The sequence below is a fragment of the Rhincodon typus genome, chromosome 15 (genome assembly GCF_021869965.1).
Source record: "Rhincodon typus isolate 14 chromosome 15, sRhiTyp1.1, whole genome shotgun sequence".
Classification (NCBI taxonomy): Eukaryota; Metazoa; Chordata; class Chondrichthyes; order Orectolobiformes; family Rhincodontidae; genus Rhincodon; species Rhincodon typus.
Window position 1 is genome coordinate 50,189,833 of NC_063346.1, and position 19,808 is coordinate 50,209,640.

At 41.4% G+C, this 19,808-nt stretch overlaps 1 protein-coding gene across 1 annotated transcript in view; it reads right to left on the reverse strand.

Annotated features, from left to right (window-relative positions):
- Nucleotides 1-16,398, reverse strand: part of fa2h (fatty acid 2-hydroxylase) — a 90,608-nt gene extending 74,210 nt beyond the window's left edge. Inside the window, exon 1 of the mRNA XM_048606074.1 lies at nucleotides 15,437-16,398. Within this exon, the coding sequence (XP_048462031.1) occupies nucleotides 15,437-15,742 (306 nt within the window). The 5' untranslated portion in view covers nucleotides 15,743-16,398. The remainder of the gene's footprint in view (nucleotides 1-15,436) is intronic.
- Nucleotides 16,399-19,808: the final 3,410 nt, after the last annotated feature.

Here is a 19,808-nt window from a genome sequence, read left to right on the forward strand (position 1 = left end):
TGAAGAAAAAGTCAGAGTTAATGTTTCGGGTCCGGTGACCCTTCCTCCGAATATCTGATGCTGCCAGACCTGGTGAGCTTTTCCAGCAACTTCTGTTTTTGCCCCGGATTTACAGCATTTGCAGTTCTTTCAGCTTTTTCTTTCAGAAGACAAGTGAAACTGACCCCAGCAACAATAACTGAAATTCACTTGCATTTTCAAAAGCATCTTGTGACCTCTAGACAATCAAACCACTACACAGTGACGTACTGAAGTCACTGTTAAAGCACAAGGAAGCATGGCAGCTCGCTTGTGCAAACAGCAATGAGATAATTTATCATATGTTCTTTTTTGATGGGTAAACATTGGCCTGGACTTCAGAAAAGCTCCTTTCTGTTCTTCAAATAATGCTTTAGAATCATTTGGAGAAGGAATATGCAGCTGGGTTGAACACCTGCACTCAGGTATATGTCCTGGGTCAAGTGCTTATGTCATTGGATTGAGCCATCGAACCCAAAAATTGCTGGACTCTGAGGAAAGTGCTGAGCCTGGAGGCGAGATTAAGTATGTGAGAGATAGTAGGAACTGCAGATGCTGGAAAATCCGAGATAACAAGGTGTAGAGCTGGATGAACACAGCAGGCCAAGCAGCAGAGGAGCAGGAAGGCTGATGTTTTGGGCCTAGACACTTCATCAGAAAAGTATGTTCCTACTTTTGTGCACAGCTCAAATCAGTTGATGCAGTTTGTAGCTCAGCCAAGCCAATCTGGAAAGTCTCAGGTGTGGTTCATTCGTGCCACATTGCCTTTGAGACAGGTAGTGCCAGGCAGTAAATTCATGAACAGATTGAGCAATGACTATTCAACATTAACAGCCCAGATGAGAAACATTCCCTATCTAATGCACGCAAAAAATAAAAAAAAGCCTCTGCAACTGCATCAAGGACATTGGACATTGCTGTGCTGTAAACTGCAATTTCAGGGTCAATTTGAGATATGGCCATGGGTTGAACTGTTTTACTACATAAAACACAGTCTTTCTGCATCAGAGGGAGACTGTAAAAACTGTTGCTTATTAGGTCGACTCTAAGTCAAACACACTTAATGTTCAACACTGACCTACTGTCACTGGCCATTTGGCCCCACTACGAACCAAAGCAGATGAAAGTGATGCTACGGACCTGTCAAGCACAAGTTGGAGAATACCAAACTGAAAACATGAGATGGCAATTAAAGTGAACCATAATAACTGGAACAGTCCAATAAAGGCACAAAGGTTGCTGCACTGCCCATGATAGAGAGATGTTATTTTTGTTGTTGAAAACATTACATCAGGGATGTCAGTGTAGGTGCGAGGGTGGATGACTATTCTGGAGTGTTGCATAACCACTTTTGGGGATTAGGGAGTATTGTGCAGAGAATTCTCCCTCAGGGCATTAAACAGATGGGAGGTAAAGTCCACAACAAGATCCCACACGTTAAGATGCAAGCTTGAGGATAGGAACAGAATGGGCTAACCTCACTCCGAATTAGGTTCTCAATACATCAACAGATGTATTCAATATTTTAACAGGTGATTTTTTTTTTTAAACCCCCATTTAAAACAATTGAATCAGGTTAGATTCCCAAATTGCACACCATGCTGTTGCTGGCAAACAATGCAATTTGGGAAGGTTAAGCCTTCAAATTCCATAACTGATACAATCTGAATTTCTCAACAATCTTCAATCGTAGGCTTAAAGCTTCAGTACAGTTTCAAGAACAGAATTGACACAAGATACAAATAAACACTACCTAATTCACCCTGTACAATAGCGTTAGCTGTTGGATATACTGCCAGTTTAAAAAAGTCTTGGATATTTCAGTATTAATGTTAATAGGATTACCAATATTCCTTTGGTAATAAGGTGGCCTCTTTCCAAGTTGAATTTAATTCTTCCTTGTCCCAATATTCTCAAGTTATCACAAAACTGAAGATCAGAGGGATAACTACCATTGTGTTTTATCAAGGTGACCCTTCTCTAGGACAGATTATGAAATGAGCATCTACATAGATGCGTCTCATCCATGCTGGACATGCGTAGAACGCTAATTTTATGGTACATTCATCCACTGTAGCCAAGGTCAACTGCAAACAAATAAAAATCAAACACTAACTCTTCCAGAGACCACTGAGGCTTGCCTGCAAAGAGAGAGGCTTCTCAGCAACAGATGGAAATTCGATGAGCAGCACAGACTCAGCTTTTGGATGAAAATGGCTTCAAGTTCCAAACCAGGAACAATTCCACCATTTTTACCTCCAACCACACAATCGAGCTAAAAATAGCTTTTCACCCAACATCAACAACACAGCAAAAAAGAAAAAAAAAGGACTACTTTTAATCACCCCACTGATTTTGCTACTGATTGCGACAGCAGTGTTCAAGCACTGGCAACCAAAACAACCAGACATATAGGACAGAACTGTGATACACAGAGGACATGATGGGCAAGCTGTTTTAATCATCAGACCATTAATCCAGAAACCCAAGTAACGATCTGGGGACCTGGGTTCGAATCCTGCCATGGCAGGATGGCGGAATTTCAATTCATCACAATCTTTGGAATTGAGATTCTAATGACGACCATGAATCCATTGTCAATTATTGGGGGAAAAATCCCTTCTGGTTCACTGATGTCTTTTAAGAGAAGGAAACTGTAATCCCTACCTGGTCTGGCCTACATGTGACTCCATATCTGCACGCAATAACGTGACTTTTAATTTGGGACGGCCAATAAATACTGGCCTAGCCAATGACAACACATCCCATGAATTACGAAAAAGATGAGTAAACAAACCAGCAAGGATATTTATGGATTTTTCTAAAGTGGCTTGCACAGAGAATGATCAGGAATAGAGTTACACATCTGAAGTTCTTCCCCTCTTTTTTCAAAGAAAAATCTCGACTAGGAGAAGTTGTGGTACAGTGGATAGTGTCTCAATCGCTAAGCCAGAGGTTCCAAGTTCAGTTCTGACTCCAGACTTGTCCACCAAAGGAAGGGGTGAGTTGGGGTGGGGGTTTAATGCAACCAAGCAGTTTGATTATCAACCTGAAATAAATACTGCCTGTAGCATATGCCAAGGTGGGACAAGGCAGAAGACAACAAACAAAGCACTGCAGTAATTTGCCAAGCATAACCACAGACCAACACCCTTTCAGTGCAAGGTATCTGAACACAGAGACCCAACCCCATTATAATTGGAGTGGCATGGTGTAATTGGTTCCTCAACGATAATGTGTTAGTTGTACCTTTGGTACAAGCGCAAAGTAGAGAGCAAAAATTATTCCAATCATCTTCAAATCTCCAGGCCCTCAAACAACTGCATCTGTAGGTACATTTAAACATAGAAGCTCACTGCACTTCCATTGCAATCAGTTTTGCTGTTCACATAAGATAATATGATTTAGGAACAGGAGTAAGCCGTTGACCCATTGAACTTGCTTTGCCAGCTCCCAAGGGCATCCAACCCATACTCACCCTATTCCCAAAACCCTGCATTTACCATGAGCAAATCCACCTCGCCTGCACAAATTGAATGTTACATGGCCAATCCACCTAACCTCTATACTTTTGGAACTGAGGGGGGAAACCGGAGCATCCAGTGGAAGCCCATGCAGACATGCCAAGAATGTGCAAATTCTACATAGATAGGCACCCACCCCAGGTCCCTGGGGCTGTGAGGCAGCAGTGCTAACCACTGAGCTACCATGCTGCCCTAAGAATTACTACTTATTAAGAAACCATCTTCCTCTGCCTCAACAATATTCAGCGACTCTGCTTCCACTGCCATTTTAGGAGCTCAAAATACTTTAAAATCTTCATATCATTAATGGGTGCCCCTTTTTTTATTTAAGCTGTGAAGCTGAGATGGAGATTCTCCCAACAAAAATAGGAAAGATCTTTTCCACATCCAATCTGCCTTGACTCAAGTTCTCATATTTCAATAAAATCGCCGCTAATTCACCTTAAAAAAAAAAAATGGATACAAGCCCAGCCTGTCCAACCTTTTCTCAGATGCAACTTGCCCATTCCAGGTATTAGGCTAGTAAATCTTCTCTGACCTGCTTCCAACACATTGGTCTCCTGATTTAAGGAATTATGTCAATATACTACACATTACTCCAGATTGTAGTCTCACCAAATGTGTTGTATAACTGAAGCTTAACCTTCCTACCTACTTGTGTATTCAATTCCCCCTTAAAATGAAAATTGTCTATTTGCTTTCCCATTTTAAAATTTTTGCACATGCCTACAAAGTCTTTTGCAATTCGTGCACAAGGACAGCCAGATCCCTCTGCATCCTCTCACCATTTTAGATAAATACAATTTTCTATTCTTCCAGCCAAACTGGACAATACCTATATGCCAGATCTTTGCTTGCTCACTTAACCTATTATATCCTTATCTAGCCTCCTTACATTTCCTTTACAACTTAGTTTTCTATGCATCTGGGTCACAGTCACTGGCAAGTATAGTAACCATACTTTCGATCCCTTCGTACAAGTCATTACACAAGTTGTGTAAAAAAAAAAAAAAAAAAATTGAGGCACCTGCACTGATCCGCTTAGCATACCACTTACGCCATGCAAACCATGCTCGCTTATCAAAATTTCTAAATCGAGGTGAACATGTAAACAACCAACACCATGAGCTTTGATATCGCTTCTTATTAAAATCTCTTCTGGAAGTCCAAGTAAACTCTCCAGTTCCCAGTTACTCTGAGCACTTTACCACCACCTCAAAGAGCTTGAGTTGACTGGTTAAATAGGATTTCCCTTCCATAAAGCTCATGTTGAAGTCCTGGAGCTCAATTTCCCTACATCATCCTGCAAGTGGTCTTGGAGCTTTAAGCTAGCAGGGGAGTGGAGCCACATTGTATACCTTAGACTGGCAGAGCCCTTCTCTCCTGGGTGCCATTTCCTGTGACCAAACCCGGAGCTTTGGGTCAGATGCACACAGAACTGCAGGGCGCTCTGCTAGAATTTCTTCAGTCATAGCTTCTAAGATTTCCCTATGACAGAGGTTAAAGTAACCGGCCTGTACAGTTCCCAGTTTTCTATTTCCCTCCTTTTCTTCCCCCCGTTATTCAATGGGACCATTTCCAGATCCATGATGTTTTGGAAAATTAAAACTAATGCATCAATTAGCTCGCTAGCACTTATTTTAGAAAAACCTCGGATGAAGCCCATTAGGACCCAGGCACTGGTCTGCTTGCAGCTCCAACAATTTAATAAGTAACAAGTTTCGCCTTCCTTCACGTCAGATTGAAAAGCAAAGCCATGACCTTCAGGTGCAGGCACAGACTGCACTCTCTGGTCACTGAACCCCATTGCATCACATAAAAAGGTTTATAAAACCATCAGGGGCTTAGACAAAGTGAACAGCAAGAGTCTTTTCCCTAGTTCAAAACGAGAGGGCATATTTTTAAAGGGGAGTGGAGAAAGATTTAAAAAGGATGCAAGGGGCGACTTTTTTTTTTAAATGCAGAGTGATTAGTGTGTGGAATGAACTGCCAGAGGAAGTGGCGGATGCAAGTATAGTCACAACATTTTAAGAGACATTTAGACAGCTACATGAATAGGAACGGGTTAAAGAGATATGGGCCAACAGCAGGCAATTGGGGACATGGTCATGTGGATAAGTTGGATCGAAGGGTGGACTCTGGCACAATCTCAAAATACGTCAGATCATTCAGAATGATCACAACGACACCGCTGTAGTTTCCCCTAATGCCTCAAATTTGAAACCTTCTCCACCCCTCAACACCCCCCCGCCACAAATGCCCCCCCATGAGAGATTTGTAGATTATTTTAAACCAACCTGTTCCGATGTATGATGACACCTCTGCGGCAAGTGAGATGAGCGTCTGGGCCTCCTGGCTCAGAGATGGGGACACGACAATTGAGCCACAGGAGCCCCTGATTACATATTTATCCAAACTTGCATTTCTGGTCAGTAACAATTATCATTTCTTGAATAGCAGGCCGTAACATCCTCATCACTGCATATTTATAGATATTTTCCAGTCAACCTATTTAGAGATGTTGTGCTGATAGTTCTGGAGCAGGTGGGACTTGAACCCAGACCTCCTGGATCAGAGGTAGGGCCACCTCCACAGTGCCACAGGAGGCCTCTAATTACATATTTATACACTCATGAACAATGCACAACACCTGGTAAATGTAATGTTGAAAACTGGGTACTTGTAGAATATTGTTCCCAAAGGTCTCCATCACATTGCATTACGTAGAGCAAAGTCAACAATGAAGTAATAACAAATGCTCTATCATGAAACTACCAACAAAACATAAAAGGCAAAAGGTGATGAACTTCCGTAGTACACAACAAATTTCTGGTGAGCCTCCTCCCCCAAGTACACTCAATTCTGAACTTGCCTGCTTAAATTTCTCTACTTTCCCAATTTGTGTTTTTGATTAAATTGCCATTCCTAAATCAGTCACTGAAATTTGACCTCCTCATGAATGTTTCTGCACCATTGGGCAGCATTATCACTAATGAGTGCACATGTTTACCTTTTAGGACCACTGAAGCTGACAAACTTTGCTGTTTTGAACAGATTCACTACAATTTTAATTCAAAAAAAAACTTTCAGATTGGAACACAAGTAGTATAATGAGGTCTGAGCAGGAGATTATGCCTCCAGACATTTCCGACATAATTAACAGGCTGGAGAATACTTTGTGCCAAGACAATGTGCCGGAAGCATGCAGGTTGAGAGGTTTTGGCAAATAGTGCATTTTTTGAGGCTTTAATCCATGTCAAGAACAAAAAGGCTTCTTCAGCCAATTTCTACACTATAACCAAATCAGAGTGGGAAGGATAGCCATACATGATAGCCAAGGGAATTGAGCAAGATGTCACTTGGGTATTGGGGTTTGGCATTCAGCGATAGAGTAAATATTTGCTGATAGCTCCCACAGCATTAATTCTTCATGCAGTAGGTAGCATTCCCACCTTTGACCCAGAATCTTGGGTCAGAGTCTCACCCTAGCCATTAAGGCCAGAGGAATGTGCATTCACAGTACAGGTTCAACCTGTAAATCCTTTCAATACACAGCAATGGCAGCCAGGAAGAGCAGAGAGATTCCCAGTCAGCCACATGATGAAAAGTATATTGGAATCATTAACATCACTGAAAACTCCACAAAGGCTGGTATCCCGTCACCAAGTCACCTTTTATTTACACCTCAACAGTGACCAGCTCCCTCAGAGCCAGCTTAGTGAACAGAACCTCTGACACTCCTGTTCATATCTGTCAGCCAGGGCTCCCTGATTTGGACTAGACTAATAGGCCCAATCAGGGAACCTGTATTCGGCGATGTCCAGCTGGCTGAACTCATTACATTGACCATTTTTGGCTCCAATCTGCATGTTAGTACAGCAACTGTGGCTCCTGAGTGAGATATGACCAACTCAACCTGCTGTGGGTCCTTTTGTCTCAATTTGTGAATCACAGAGGAATTGCCACTGAAGCCATCTCCTAGGTTCCTTCAGGTGCCACGCTCCTGCAGTGTAAACAAGGTGACACCCCACAGTTCAGGTCACGAAGAGGTTCGTTCACAGTACCATTAACCGTTTGTGTCAGTTTTAGGGCAGCAGACTTATTTAACTTTTTTTTTCAGTTAAATTTTTCTGCAAACCTATTAGTTTCTCCACTGCATGCAATTACTCGTAAATCTAAAATCAGGGGGCTTCATTTCAGCAGCCTAATTTTCTGCAAAATTTACAGTACTGTCAATCCTAAATCCTGGGATTACGGAAAACAGTTGAGATTACAGTCAAGAGATTAGTGGCTCCAATAGAGAAAAGGAACCTTTGGTTTTCCTAAAGCATATTAAACACCTAAAGCACATGTCGATCTACTGACTTTTTGAAGACCAATGCTTGATCCCAGGCCAACACCTTGACAGAAAATCAAATTTTCAGTAATACCAGAGGGAAAATATACAAAATATATGTATATGCACAAACGTAGACCAGATTAGAAACATACACAGTCCGGTTACAGACAGCATGTCCAGTGATGGTCCTGCCTTTGCAGAGGAGATCTGGAGAGAGATGCAGTGGCTTTTATCGAGGCTCATCCTGAGCAGCTCTGCGACGCAGGACTCTGTGCTCTACAGTCTGTACCCCAGGACACACACGAAGACAAACATCAACTGCGCCTGGAGTCGGTGAAAGACGTTCTTTGGCCTGTCCAAAACTTGTTAGTCTTCCAACGCAGGGCAGACTTTGACTGAGTGTTGCAGGCTGGCATGTTCCAAGGTCCAGGACTACTTGCTAAGGGACACTCTAATGCTTGGGGCAGCTGCTACCAAGGCGATGAGGAAAGACCACCATCTAAGATCTTTCTACTGTAGTAGATCAAGAGTCCATTTAGTTGTCAGACTCTTGATGTCTCAAAATAAATATCAATTGCTTCCTGCACAAGTAGAAAGTGCCTTTTTTTGCAACTGTAGATAAACTCAAAGAAATGTCAGAGCTCCATTGTTTTGTTTTGCTTCTCTGCGAAGACTATACAGATATGATTTAGAACCTTTGTACATACTTATATAGATAATCTTTATTCATAAAGTATATGTTTGGAATAAAAACTGCCTCGTCTTGGTTCAATCGCAACTATAATCAGGAGAATTCGAGAAAAAGCAATGGGATGATATTTAAGGAACATTTTACTCTTGTAAAAGGTAGGAACTGTTAAGCTCAAAAATTAATTAATTAGGAGTCCAAACAATGTGTGAGAAATGGAATAGGTAACACTGCATACAGTTTCATTATTCACCAAGTGAGGTGGATCAGAAAAGTCAAACAGATTTAATCATTCTGCTTTGCTGGCATGCATTCAATCTCAATCTATAAAAGCAGTGAGATTTTTAGGAATGAGTTTGCATTTATACAGCACCTGTCACAGATAATCACATTAGTTTGAAGGGATGCCATTACTGTAATGAGATAAATGAGCAGTTGACTTGATCGCGATGTTGGTTGAGGAATGAATGGGCCAGAAAATGACCACTTTCTTGCTTTTTTGGTAAAAAAAGATAGCACCAAGGGATTGCTCATGCTCATTCGAGGAGTCAGTCAGGGTCCCTGCTCAGCATCCTAGCTGAAAGAGACTGAGCAGCACTCCCTTAGTGCTACTTATCAGCTTGGAAATATGCACTCAAATCTCCGAAGACTGGTTTGAAGGCACGGCATTCCAATTCATAATACAAGACACTGAATTCTCATGTTGCAACTCAAAACCCCCACCTGCCACTAACTCCCCCTACATCCCTCCAAAAAAACCTAATAAAAAAAATATTAAAAACAGGTTTTTAATAGTCCTGAGCAAAACAGAGGTCTTGATTTCAAATTACATCATGACACAGAATGAAATTTAATTCAGGAACCTAGAAATTTATGCAATAGCACCAGATAATAAAAGTTAAGTCATTGTGAAATGCCAAGCGACTCAGCAAATGGAATCTGCAATCCAATTGCATGGTTGATTCTTAAGGCCTGGAATCTGGTGCCCTTGCCAATGCTGCTCACATGATCCACGGTATCTTATAGACTCTGCACCCATATAACAAATGATTGACTGTTTACATGCTGTCAAAATGTCTCCCAACTTTTGGGACCCTAACATAACTCCAAGGCAAAATGAGTGCATATAAATCAATCCATCCATCCATCAAAAAAAATGCTTTGGAATCCCACAGAAGCACAGCAGAGTACTCTTTCCTTCATAAAGAATGGCATGGGGCCAGTATGTAAAGGCACAAGGTCTGAAGAACCAAGCTCCAGACTTATTTTGTAGTTTGCTGCCCAAGATGAAGAACAAAGTATCCTGGCAATACACAGAGAATGTTAAGAACAGCAGAGAATGTCAAGAGATTGGTTAGGAACAAGAAAGTACAACAGGAACCTAGCTTAAAGTGTAAAAACAGACAGCAAGAGCCTCGATGGGTATTTAAAAAGAGAGACAGTAGACATTTTCTAATCAACCTGCTCAGAGATGTTAGTACACAGTCTTGGGGCAGGTGTGACTTGAACCCAGGCCTCCTGGCTCAGGGACAGGCACATTATCATTGCACCACAAGAACCCAAAAACATACGACAATGCATATATCAGGCTCATGCAAAGGCCCTTTGGCATTGCAGATTTGAACACTTAATTACAAAGTAGGCACTGTAATCCACTCAGCATGGCACCACACTACACAAAAGGAAAAGGAATGCGAGTGCTGGTGGTGGGCGGCAGGAGTATGAGAATGACTTAACAGTAGAAAATAAAGGACGTGGGAAGATAAAACACAGCAATATTTTGCTTTTGTCTTCACTACAGAGGATACAAAAACCTGACCCAGTAATAGCTATAAAGAGGCCGTGGAGGAGAGGGGGGAGAATTTGGTGAAATTCCAGTCACTAGCAAAACTATACTAAAAAAAAACTGATAGAGCTGAGAGCTGTCAAGTCTCCACTTCCCAATGGAATTAATTGTATGGTTTAAAAACAGAGGTGGCTAATGTGGTAGAAGATGCATTGAGTGTTAATTTTCCATTATTGCTAGATTCTGGAAAGACTGGAAAGTAGCCTTCCCTTGCCCCTCCTCAAAGGGAGAGTGGCAGCAAACAGGAAGTTACAGGACTGGCTAACTGGCATCTGCTGTGGGCAAAGAGTTAGAATCAAATCGTTAACAAAGTTATAGCTTTGAACTCGGAAAAAACAAAGCAAAGCAATCAGCAAGTTGTCAGCATGAACCAATTTATTGGAGTTCTTTGAAGGAATAATGAGCAGTGTACAAAGGGGACCCTGTAGATTTGCTGTACTTTTATTTACAGAAAACATTTGACAAGATTCACCATAAAAAAGGGTTATTGCACAATATAGCAGCTTTAAGAGGGAACATATCAGCACAGACAGAAGATTGGCAGGCTGGCAGAAAACAATATGCATTAGGAGTTTGCTTTGGATAGGCAGGTTAAGAGGAATGGAGCCCTGCAGGACTCTGTGCTGGAGCCTTGCCTTTCTACAACGTGGATCAATGACTTTGACGAGGGGAGTGAAGACACGGTAGTTAAATTTGCAGACCAAGATAGATAGGAAAGCATGTAGCAAAGAGGATTTAAGTTGCAGACGGATTGATAGGTTGAGTGAGTGGGCAAAAATCTGGCCGATGGAGCATAATGTGGGAAAACATGAAGTCGTTTGCTTTGACAAGAAGAATAATAAAGAAAAAAGCAGATTACTTGGATGGAGACTGACTGCAGAATTCTGAGGTGCAGAGGTGTTCCAATGTACGAGTCACAGAAAGTTTCTATCCAAGTAAGTGGAATCAAGTAGTGGGATTCTATACTTTATAAATGAATGTAACAGAATATAAAGTGTATATAAATATATACAGTGCATTGGTGAGATCACATCTTGAAAATTACGAGCAGTTTTGGTCTCCTTACGCAAGAACGGATGCAAGTGTTTTGAGTGGTTCAGATAACGCTTACTAGATTGATATCTGGCATGAGTGGGTGGTTGTCTTGAGGAAAGATTAGGGAGTCTCACCTTATTTCCACTGGGGTGATTTGACTGAGCTTTACAAGATCCTGAACAGTATTGAGAAGGTGGACATGGAAGGAATACTCACTCTTGTTGCAAATCCAGAACTAGGGACACTGTTTAATAATTAGTGGTCACCCTTTAACTTTTCTGATAGTTGACTGACTTTGGAAGTCCCTGCATCAGAAGGCAGAACAGACAGGGCATCGAATATATTTATGAACAGGTGAATAGATTCTTGTTAAGCAAGGAAACCAAAAGTTCATCTAGAGTATGTGGCAATGTGGAACTCAAAGCGAAGAGATCGGTCTCTTACCGAATGGAACAACAGGCTCAAGAAGCTGAATAGTCTGCTTCTAATTTTCACTATTTGGTCGATTCAGACTTGGATGTGGAGGAAGAAGAAGGTTGACAGTATTAGTGGCAGTGACATTTCTGCCTTTGGAATAAGTAGAACAGTTCCTCAAAGAATATTGCGTTCCCTCATTTACAGATCACGTCCTGTGACCCAGTATGAGCAACACTCTGCTAGATTCACCATAAAATTCAAACTCACGTTTATCCAAATCATACTACCTCAATGAACGTTTGCTGCAAAGATGCATTATTATTTCATCTTCAACCACTGTGGCATTCTCACCCTGAGACACAATAAGCTCTCAAAGGGCTGATAACTGAAAGAAAACAGCCTAAGACTTGAACAGAAACCTGCTACATCCCTCCCAATTTAAAGATTCATCACTTAAAATCATGAATGTGGGGATTTTTAGGATTACATTCTTTTTAAGATGACAGAAGAGGAGGTGAACCACACAATTGCTGGAGAATTACATGTTCAATATTGAAACCCTGAAAGAAAGGGGAGGTCAACTTTAATGCTGGTATCACAGCAAGGCAGGGAAGAAAACATGAAAGAAATTCAGCCAACAGTCCACTTGAAGCCAAGAGTAATTTCAGACCCAAGTTACCAAACGTAGCACTTGGGCACATTTTAGGTACCACACATACCTACAGACTGCGCTGATAACCTGAGCTAACTATTGGTGGGGAGAAGAAAACAGAGTTGATAATAGGTCTTTGCAAAGAACTAAAATGTCATCCAGGCTCTTCTAGATGCCTAAAGATCAATTCACAAATGTTCACAAGAGCAAGTTCGCCACTGGTGTCCAGGTAACATGTAACAAACAGAAAGGGGTAGGTATCCAAGTTGTTCTCAAAGCAACTCACCACCACCTTCACCAGGGCAATTAGGGATGGGCATCAAGTACTGGAATACACAGTAGTACCCACATCCCATAGAAAGCTCAAACTATTGCTGCAAGGTTTCAATTCCAAGAGTAAAGTGAGAATGTATTTTGTATGGAATACAATTTTGTGCATACATGCATTGCTACTAACATTAGAATAATGCTAATTTAAAATCAGGAAGTGGCTATAAAAGTCCTCGATTCTCAATAGTCCATCCAAATATACAATTTTGACTACATTTCCTATATGTAAAAACTTGCCTGAGCCTTTATCCAAAAATTGCAGAACAATTGTTCACACAATGTTGCCTTGCTTCCAACTACATCACCTCCAATACCCACAGAAGCTATTCATGTACAAAATCACTGCTGGTCTCTCACTTCTCCATCAGTTCCATGATGTTTTTCCATTGTAACTTTTTCGTATTGTTAAATTTACCTTGTCACCTTAGATACAAATTAACCACTACGAAATAAAAGATAATCAAGTAAAGCATGTTTTTGCTAACACCAGCACATCTTTTATTGGTAAGAGTTTTAACAAGCAGGTTTTATGGGTTGGCTTAAGATTTTTTGGCGTACATGTTAATGACTTGGACTTGGTATTCAGGGCACAAATTCAAAAATTTGCTAATGGTACAAATCTCAAGTGTCACAAGTCAGTGAGGACAGGAGCCGGCACGAGAGACTGGGCAAACAGGCAGTCATGACATGAGATTTAAGGTAATGTGAAGGGTAGCCTTTGATAGAAAGGCTGAGAACAGCCATAATGAACTAAACGGTACAATTTTAAACAGCTGCAAAGAAAGCTGAGGCAATGAACTGCTGAAAGTACAGGAGTAGTAGAAATGGCAGTGCGTGCAAAGAAATGATACTTTTTGTAATATTTATGGAGATAGCAATTGCATGAATGTAATGGCAAATCTTTTGAAATACTGATCAGGCCTCATGTCCAATTCGGAGTTCAACTCCTGAAGAATGATGTAAAGCCTTAGAGCAGGCGAAAAACTGACGTATTAGAATGATTCCAGGGACCATGCACTTCATTGATGTCCTGAGACTGGGAAATATCTTCGAACAGAGAAGGCGAAGAGGATCATAGGAGAATGTACAAATGCAGAGATGATTGAGACAATACAAAAAAAAGGAGGAACTTTCCAGTGACCAGGTTGGTAATTGAAAAGACTGGAGTGATTTGCGGAAGACCAGGAGCACAGAAGGACTGGTTTTAAAAAGTGTGTTCAGGTCATCTACAACGTCTGAAAAAAAAACGGCAGAAGCAGATTCTGTAGCAATTTTAAAATGGATTTGAGAAATACTCGAATGAAAAATCAGTGAGCTGAAGGGAAATGATACTGAAGGGAAATGATACTAAGCGGATAGTTCTATCAAAGAATGACACAATAATTAAAAATAGCACAAGAAAATCGCCACTGTGAATTTGACAATTTCCGTCTAATGGCCATTACCAAATAACTTGATTTAAAAAAAGGTATTCATCCAGCTACATGTAAGAAATTAGTAACACGGGGCATAAAAGCCGCGCAATTCGAGTGTTGTACCTTCTAATGTAGTGACAAATTTCACAAAGGGACAAACCAAATGGGGAGGTCGGTCTGTGAACTTACAATGGCCAATTCCTCTCGGGTTCGTGCAACCACAGAACTCTGGCAACAGTTTACATTTGGAGGTTGAAGTTTCGGTACGATCGAAAAATTTAAGGGCTTGTTTTAAAATTCACGTTCAAGTCTCATCTCCCATACCCACACCCCTACGTATGCCAATTTTTTGAAAAAAAAGGGTGGCGGTGGAGGCAGAAATGCGAGAAATAAATGCGAACTGTGGGCCCCAATGCTCTTGCTAAACCGGTTTGGTTATTAACCTGCTGGTTAACGCCCTTTGTTTTCTTGCTGCACCTGTTTATCCAGGTCTGCGATCAGCTCCACTCTCTCCTGGGTACAAATCTCCCAGCAACTCAGCTAGTAAATACTTAGTATTTCTTGAGCCCATTTCCCCCTTCCGAGATGTGTCACAAGCCTCAGTCTGTTTTACTTTCGGTCTGATTTGGATTTTTCTTTGAAAAACTCAAAATAAAAGCTCCCCCGCACCCATTAGGAGACGCGTCTCTGCTATCTTTTCCCTCCAGACACTAGCCTTGCTTTTCAGTCCAAGGACTGGAGCAGGTGCTTTCTTATTGTAAGAAAAACAGAAAACAGGCTCAGCATTAAATCATGGTAGAATGCAGAGCTTCCGGGTATGTTGTTTACACGGACATATTTTAAAATATTGTGTAGAAAGATTCCATCACCCCCTCCCCCAAGTTGGGAGTTCATCGCTGTACGAACCATTTCCCTCACTCCACAGTTAACTCTATTAAAACTCTACTTCGTGTGTGTGTGTTTTTTTAAATGTTCCGCGTTAACTTTCTCATTTACTTCCACTTTGCTGTTCTTTCCCTTAGTAGGTTCAAAAGCTGACTTTGCACAAAATGTCACTTGTGTGAATAAGGTGGGGAGGCGCTCTGCAGCGGATGACCCAGAAGGGGGCAAGAGGGGGGTGGTCTTGCTTAGAGGATGCCCAAAAACTTTCCATCCCCTTCCCTTGGAGTTACCTGTTTTTTCTGAGAGAATATTTCTTCCTCCTCCTCCTCCTCCTCCTGGGCGCCGCAGTCTGTGCTCAGCTCCCCGATGTAGTACTGCTGTAGCCAGCGGTGCGCGTTCGAGCTATGCCGGTGCGGAGGTCCTGCCATGTCCCGGCTCACATCCGTACCCGCCCGCCGTACGATCATCTGCTCGCCGCCCGGGTGCCGCTGGATAAACGACGACACGTCGTAGACCCGCCGCCCGTGGATGATCCAGCAGGAATCCACCGTCGTGTTCTCCTGCACTTCGGCTATGGTGAAGTAACGCTTCTCCATAATTTTTGTTTAATCTGTGCGTGTATCTCTCTCTCTTTATCTTTCAGTGCTGTGTATTCACCGCCCGGTCCTGTCCTTACCTCCCTTTCCAACACTCACATTCCACTAGTGTACAGCCCAGCTCCCTCTCACTGCCCGCTATTAACATAAGGCAGTACGGCGCCAGCATACACCTGACGCAGCCCCGCCTTCCACTTCTACATTAATATTCATGACAGTCTTCAATACAGAGTCCCTTCCTTGTGAGTTTTGGGCAGGGCTTTTGTGTTTTGGATTTTGGATTGACCTGCACCTGCAGCTGCAGCCCCCCCCCACCGAGTGTTGTCCTTCCTGTAGCATCTCAATGTCCTGTCTTCCTGCTGACCCTCCATCCCCTCCAGTTTGTCCCATTAAGTTTTCAGCTGAGCTCGACTGTTTCACTTAACCTCTTTCATTGCCTCCGGATAATTTTCTCTCTCTGTGTCCCTCAGCCTTTCCACTTCTTACCTCCTTTCAGTCATCTCGTGAAGACTGAACTTTCCCTCCCCTCTCCTCATTGGGTTTTGGGGGTGGGGGGGTGGTGTCTCTCCGTGTTAAATTTCGCCTGATTGCACGCTTCTTGGAGCACCTTGAGCTGTTTTCTTTCAAACCATATTAAAGGTTCTATATCAATGTAGGTTGTTGTTGAATGCAGTTTTCATATAACGAAACATCCCAAGGCTCTTCTTTTCATATGGCACAACATGATTCCATCGAGGAACAGGTTCCTCTCCTCCACGCCTTTCAGTTGGAAGACAAAATATTCTGATCTCCCCAACTTTGAAGAAGTTTTCAAAGTTTTTTTTGACTTACCTCCATGCTTTGAGTGTGGTGGAATTAACCAGATTGATCTGATTCAGTATAAATAAACAATTTCAATAAGGTAAGCACTTAGGCTGTAAATTTCACATTAAGATAAATAATGTGTCAAGAAGCTGACGTATACCCACTTGTTCAATTAGAGAGATGAAATTCAGTATCACCTGCCAAGTATTTGTTATTTTTGTTTGGAAACACAAGCCTTGGCTCAGTGGCTACATTGTCTTTAAGTTAAATACTTCAAATCCCATCCAAGAAACTCAAGTAAATAATCCAGGCTGAAATCTGTGTGTGTGTGTGTGTGCGCGCGCTGTAGGATTTCTGCACTACCAGAGATGCTGTTTTTCAGCTGAGTCATTAAACCAATGCCTCGCTTGCGTCTCCCGTGGGTATAAAAGATCCCGTGGTGCTATTCCTTTTCGTTTCCTCCCAAAAGTCTTTTACCTATGTATTCACTTCCTAAATCTGTGCCGATCATTCCCACAATTTCACGTTCGCATCCTTCTCGACCTTTTGATATGGTTGACCACACCATCCTTTGTCAGTACATCCTCCTCCATCCAGCTGGGTAAATCTGCCCCAGCTTGCTTCTTCTTACCTATCCGTTTATACAGTGAATCACTGACAATGGCTTCTTTTCCTGCTCCTGTACCATTAACTATGGAGTTCCAAAATTATCTACTCTTGTGATAGTGTAAGGGTTAGGACTAGGCTAACCCTTACACTTACAGATTTCTCATCTACATACTAAGCCTTGCCAAAATCATTTGAATATACCTTGAGATTTGGCAAATTTTCTGATAACACTCTCCTCTCTCCCTCAAAGTCCCTTCTTGGACCCCTGCATAGTCTCTGATTCTGCTTGTCCATCATTTACTATTGGGCAAATGGAAATTTCCTCAAACTAAATACTGGAAAGACTGAAGCTATTTCTTTTGGTCATACCATCTCCTCGTCATTATTTTCATCCCTAGTTTCTCCTTTAAACTGAGTAACACCATTAGACACAGGAGCAGATATCGGTCATTCACCCTCTCAAGTAAATTCCCCCAATGAGATCATGGCCAATTTCATAATCCTCAACTCCACTTTCCTATCTTTTCCCTATAACCCTTGATACTGTACTGATTAAAATTCTAAAGATCTGTCTATCGCAGTTAAGTGTTGAGTATACTTAATGACCCGGACCTTGACAGCCCTCTGTGATAAAGAACTCCACATATTCACTACCTGCTGAGAGAACAAATTCCTCTTCATCTCTTGTTTGAAATGTGCAACTCCTTTTTCTGAGATTATGCCTTCTGGTCCTAGAGTCCCCACAATGCGAAGCAACCTTTCCAGTTATACTCTGTCAAGTCCTCTAAGAATCTGTATTTCAAAAGGTTGCCTCTTATTCTTCTATATTCAGTTCTGAACCTCTGTGTTGTTTGATCCTGAGTTGTGTTTCCAAATATTTATCCACATTGTGATCAAGGCTGCTTATTTCCACCTCAGTAATGTCACATGATTCCAACTCTCCCTCAGCTCTTCGGCTGCAGGAACCCTCACTTGTACTTCTCTTACTTAAAGAACTGACTACTGAAAAGCTCTTCTCATCAGCTATTACCTTCCACACCACTTCAATTCGTGCTCATACAAATCTGCTGCCATACTTTAATTCACTCCAAATCTTATTCGCTCGTCATCCCGGTGCTTGCAACAAAGCCTCAAATTTAAATTTTTTTATTTTTTTTTATTTCTGCTGCCTTCCATCTGTATGTTCTCCTTTAGCCCTACAAATCTCTTGAGAAAGCTGTACATCTCCACTTCTGACTTCAGGAGCATCACACTGGCAGCCATACTTTCAGCTATTACTCATAGTCTTGATGTTAGATTTAACCCTAAAATGAAGTTTTCACCTCATTTATACCAGCAACAAGACTGCTTATTTTCACCTCAATAACATTGCCCAACTTCATTACTGTCTCAGGCTATCTGCTGCTGAAACTTTTATGCATGCCACAGTTATTCTGAGACTTGACTGTTTCAATGTATCCCGGCTCGTCTCTCACATTCTACCAAAGTTTATCCAAAACTCTGCTGCCTGTGTCTTAATTTATACCAGTTTCCATTCTGCTATCATCCATGTGCTCAGTGTTCCACATTGGATTCCAACCAAGCAACATCTTGAGTTTTAAAATTCTCATAACTTTTGTTTTCAAATTCCTCCCATCCCACAACCCTCCAAGATATCTGCTCTCCTCTAATAATGGCCTCTTGAACATCCCTGTTTTAATCACGGCACATTTGCTGATTGTGCTGTCAGTTGCCTAGGTCTTAAGCTCTGGAATTCCATCACCACACCTCTCTTCCCATCTCCCAAACCTTTTTCCTTTAAAGCCTTCCTTAAAACATTCCTTAAAACCTACCTCATTGACCAAGGTTTTAGTCATCAGGCGTAATATCTCATTATGTGGCTCAGTGTCATATTTTGTTTTATAATGTTCCTTATGAAGCTTTATTATTTTGGAGCTGGTGTGTGAATATACATTTTGTAAAGATCTCTATCTGAGGAAGCTTTTGATCATTTCTCCTGATTTCTGCTTAGATGGCTCAGTGTCAAAAAAAAGTCAAGGTTTTTATTGATACTGCTATTGTTTAGCACCTTGCAATATTTTTCAATGTTAAATGTGCTATATAAATACAGATTGTTGTGGCTAACTCCTGGTTAATGTTTCTACCTCAACCAACATCACTAAAATTTTATCCGGTCATTATCACTTTTATTTGTGGATCCTTGCGCACCAATTGACAACTGCGCTACCATGAAAAGCATAAATAATATTCAAGATTTTTTTTCTATGTTTTCTTTTACATTTAGGAGTATCAGGTTTTTGCAGATTTTCTTCTTGTTAATTTTGGCCTATTAGGTTGTATCTAGCAGCTGATGATTTCTTGACTTTCACCAGGAAACTGCCAAAAGATTGGAAAGTAGGGCTCAACTTTGCAGAAACATAACACCAAATGAGGGCAGTGTTTTTTTCATTAATCTGAGTTCAGATACCACTGACGACTAATATGTTTCAGTCATCCAATCTGTTAATTGTGCATATCCAAATGAAACATAGTGCCTGGTAAGGATTCGTTCACAAACCTCATTATTTGCATTTGTTCGAATATTTGAAATTCACGTTTGAAACATGATATATACAATGCTGTGTTTAAAATTTCTGCATGAATTGTAACCAAT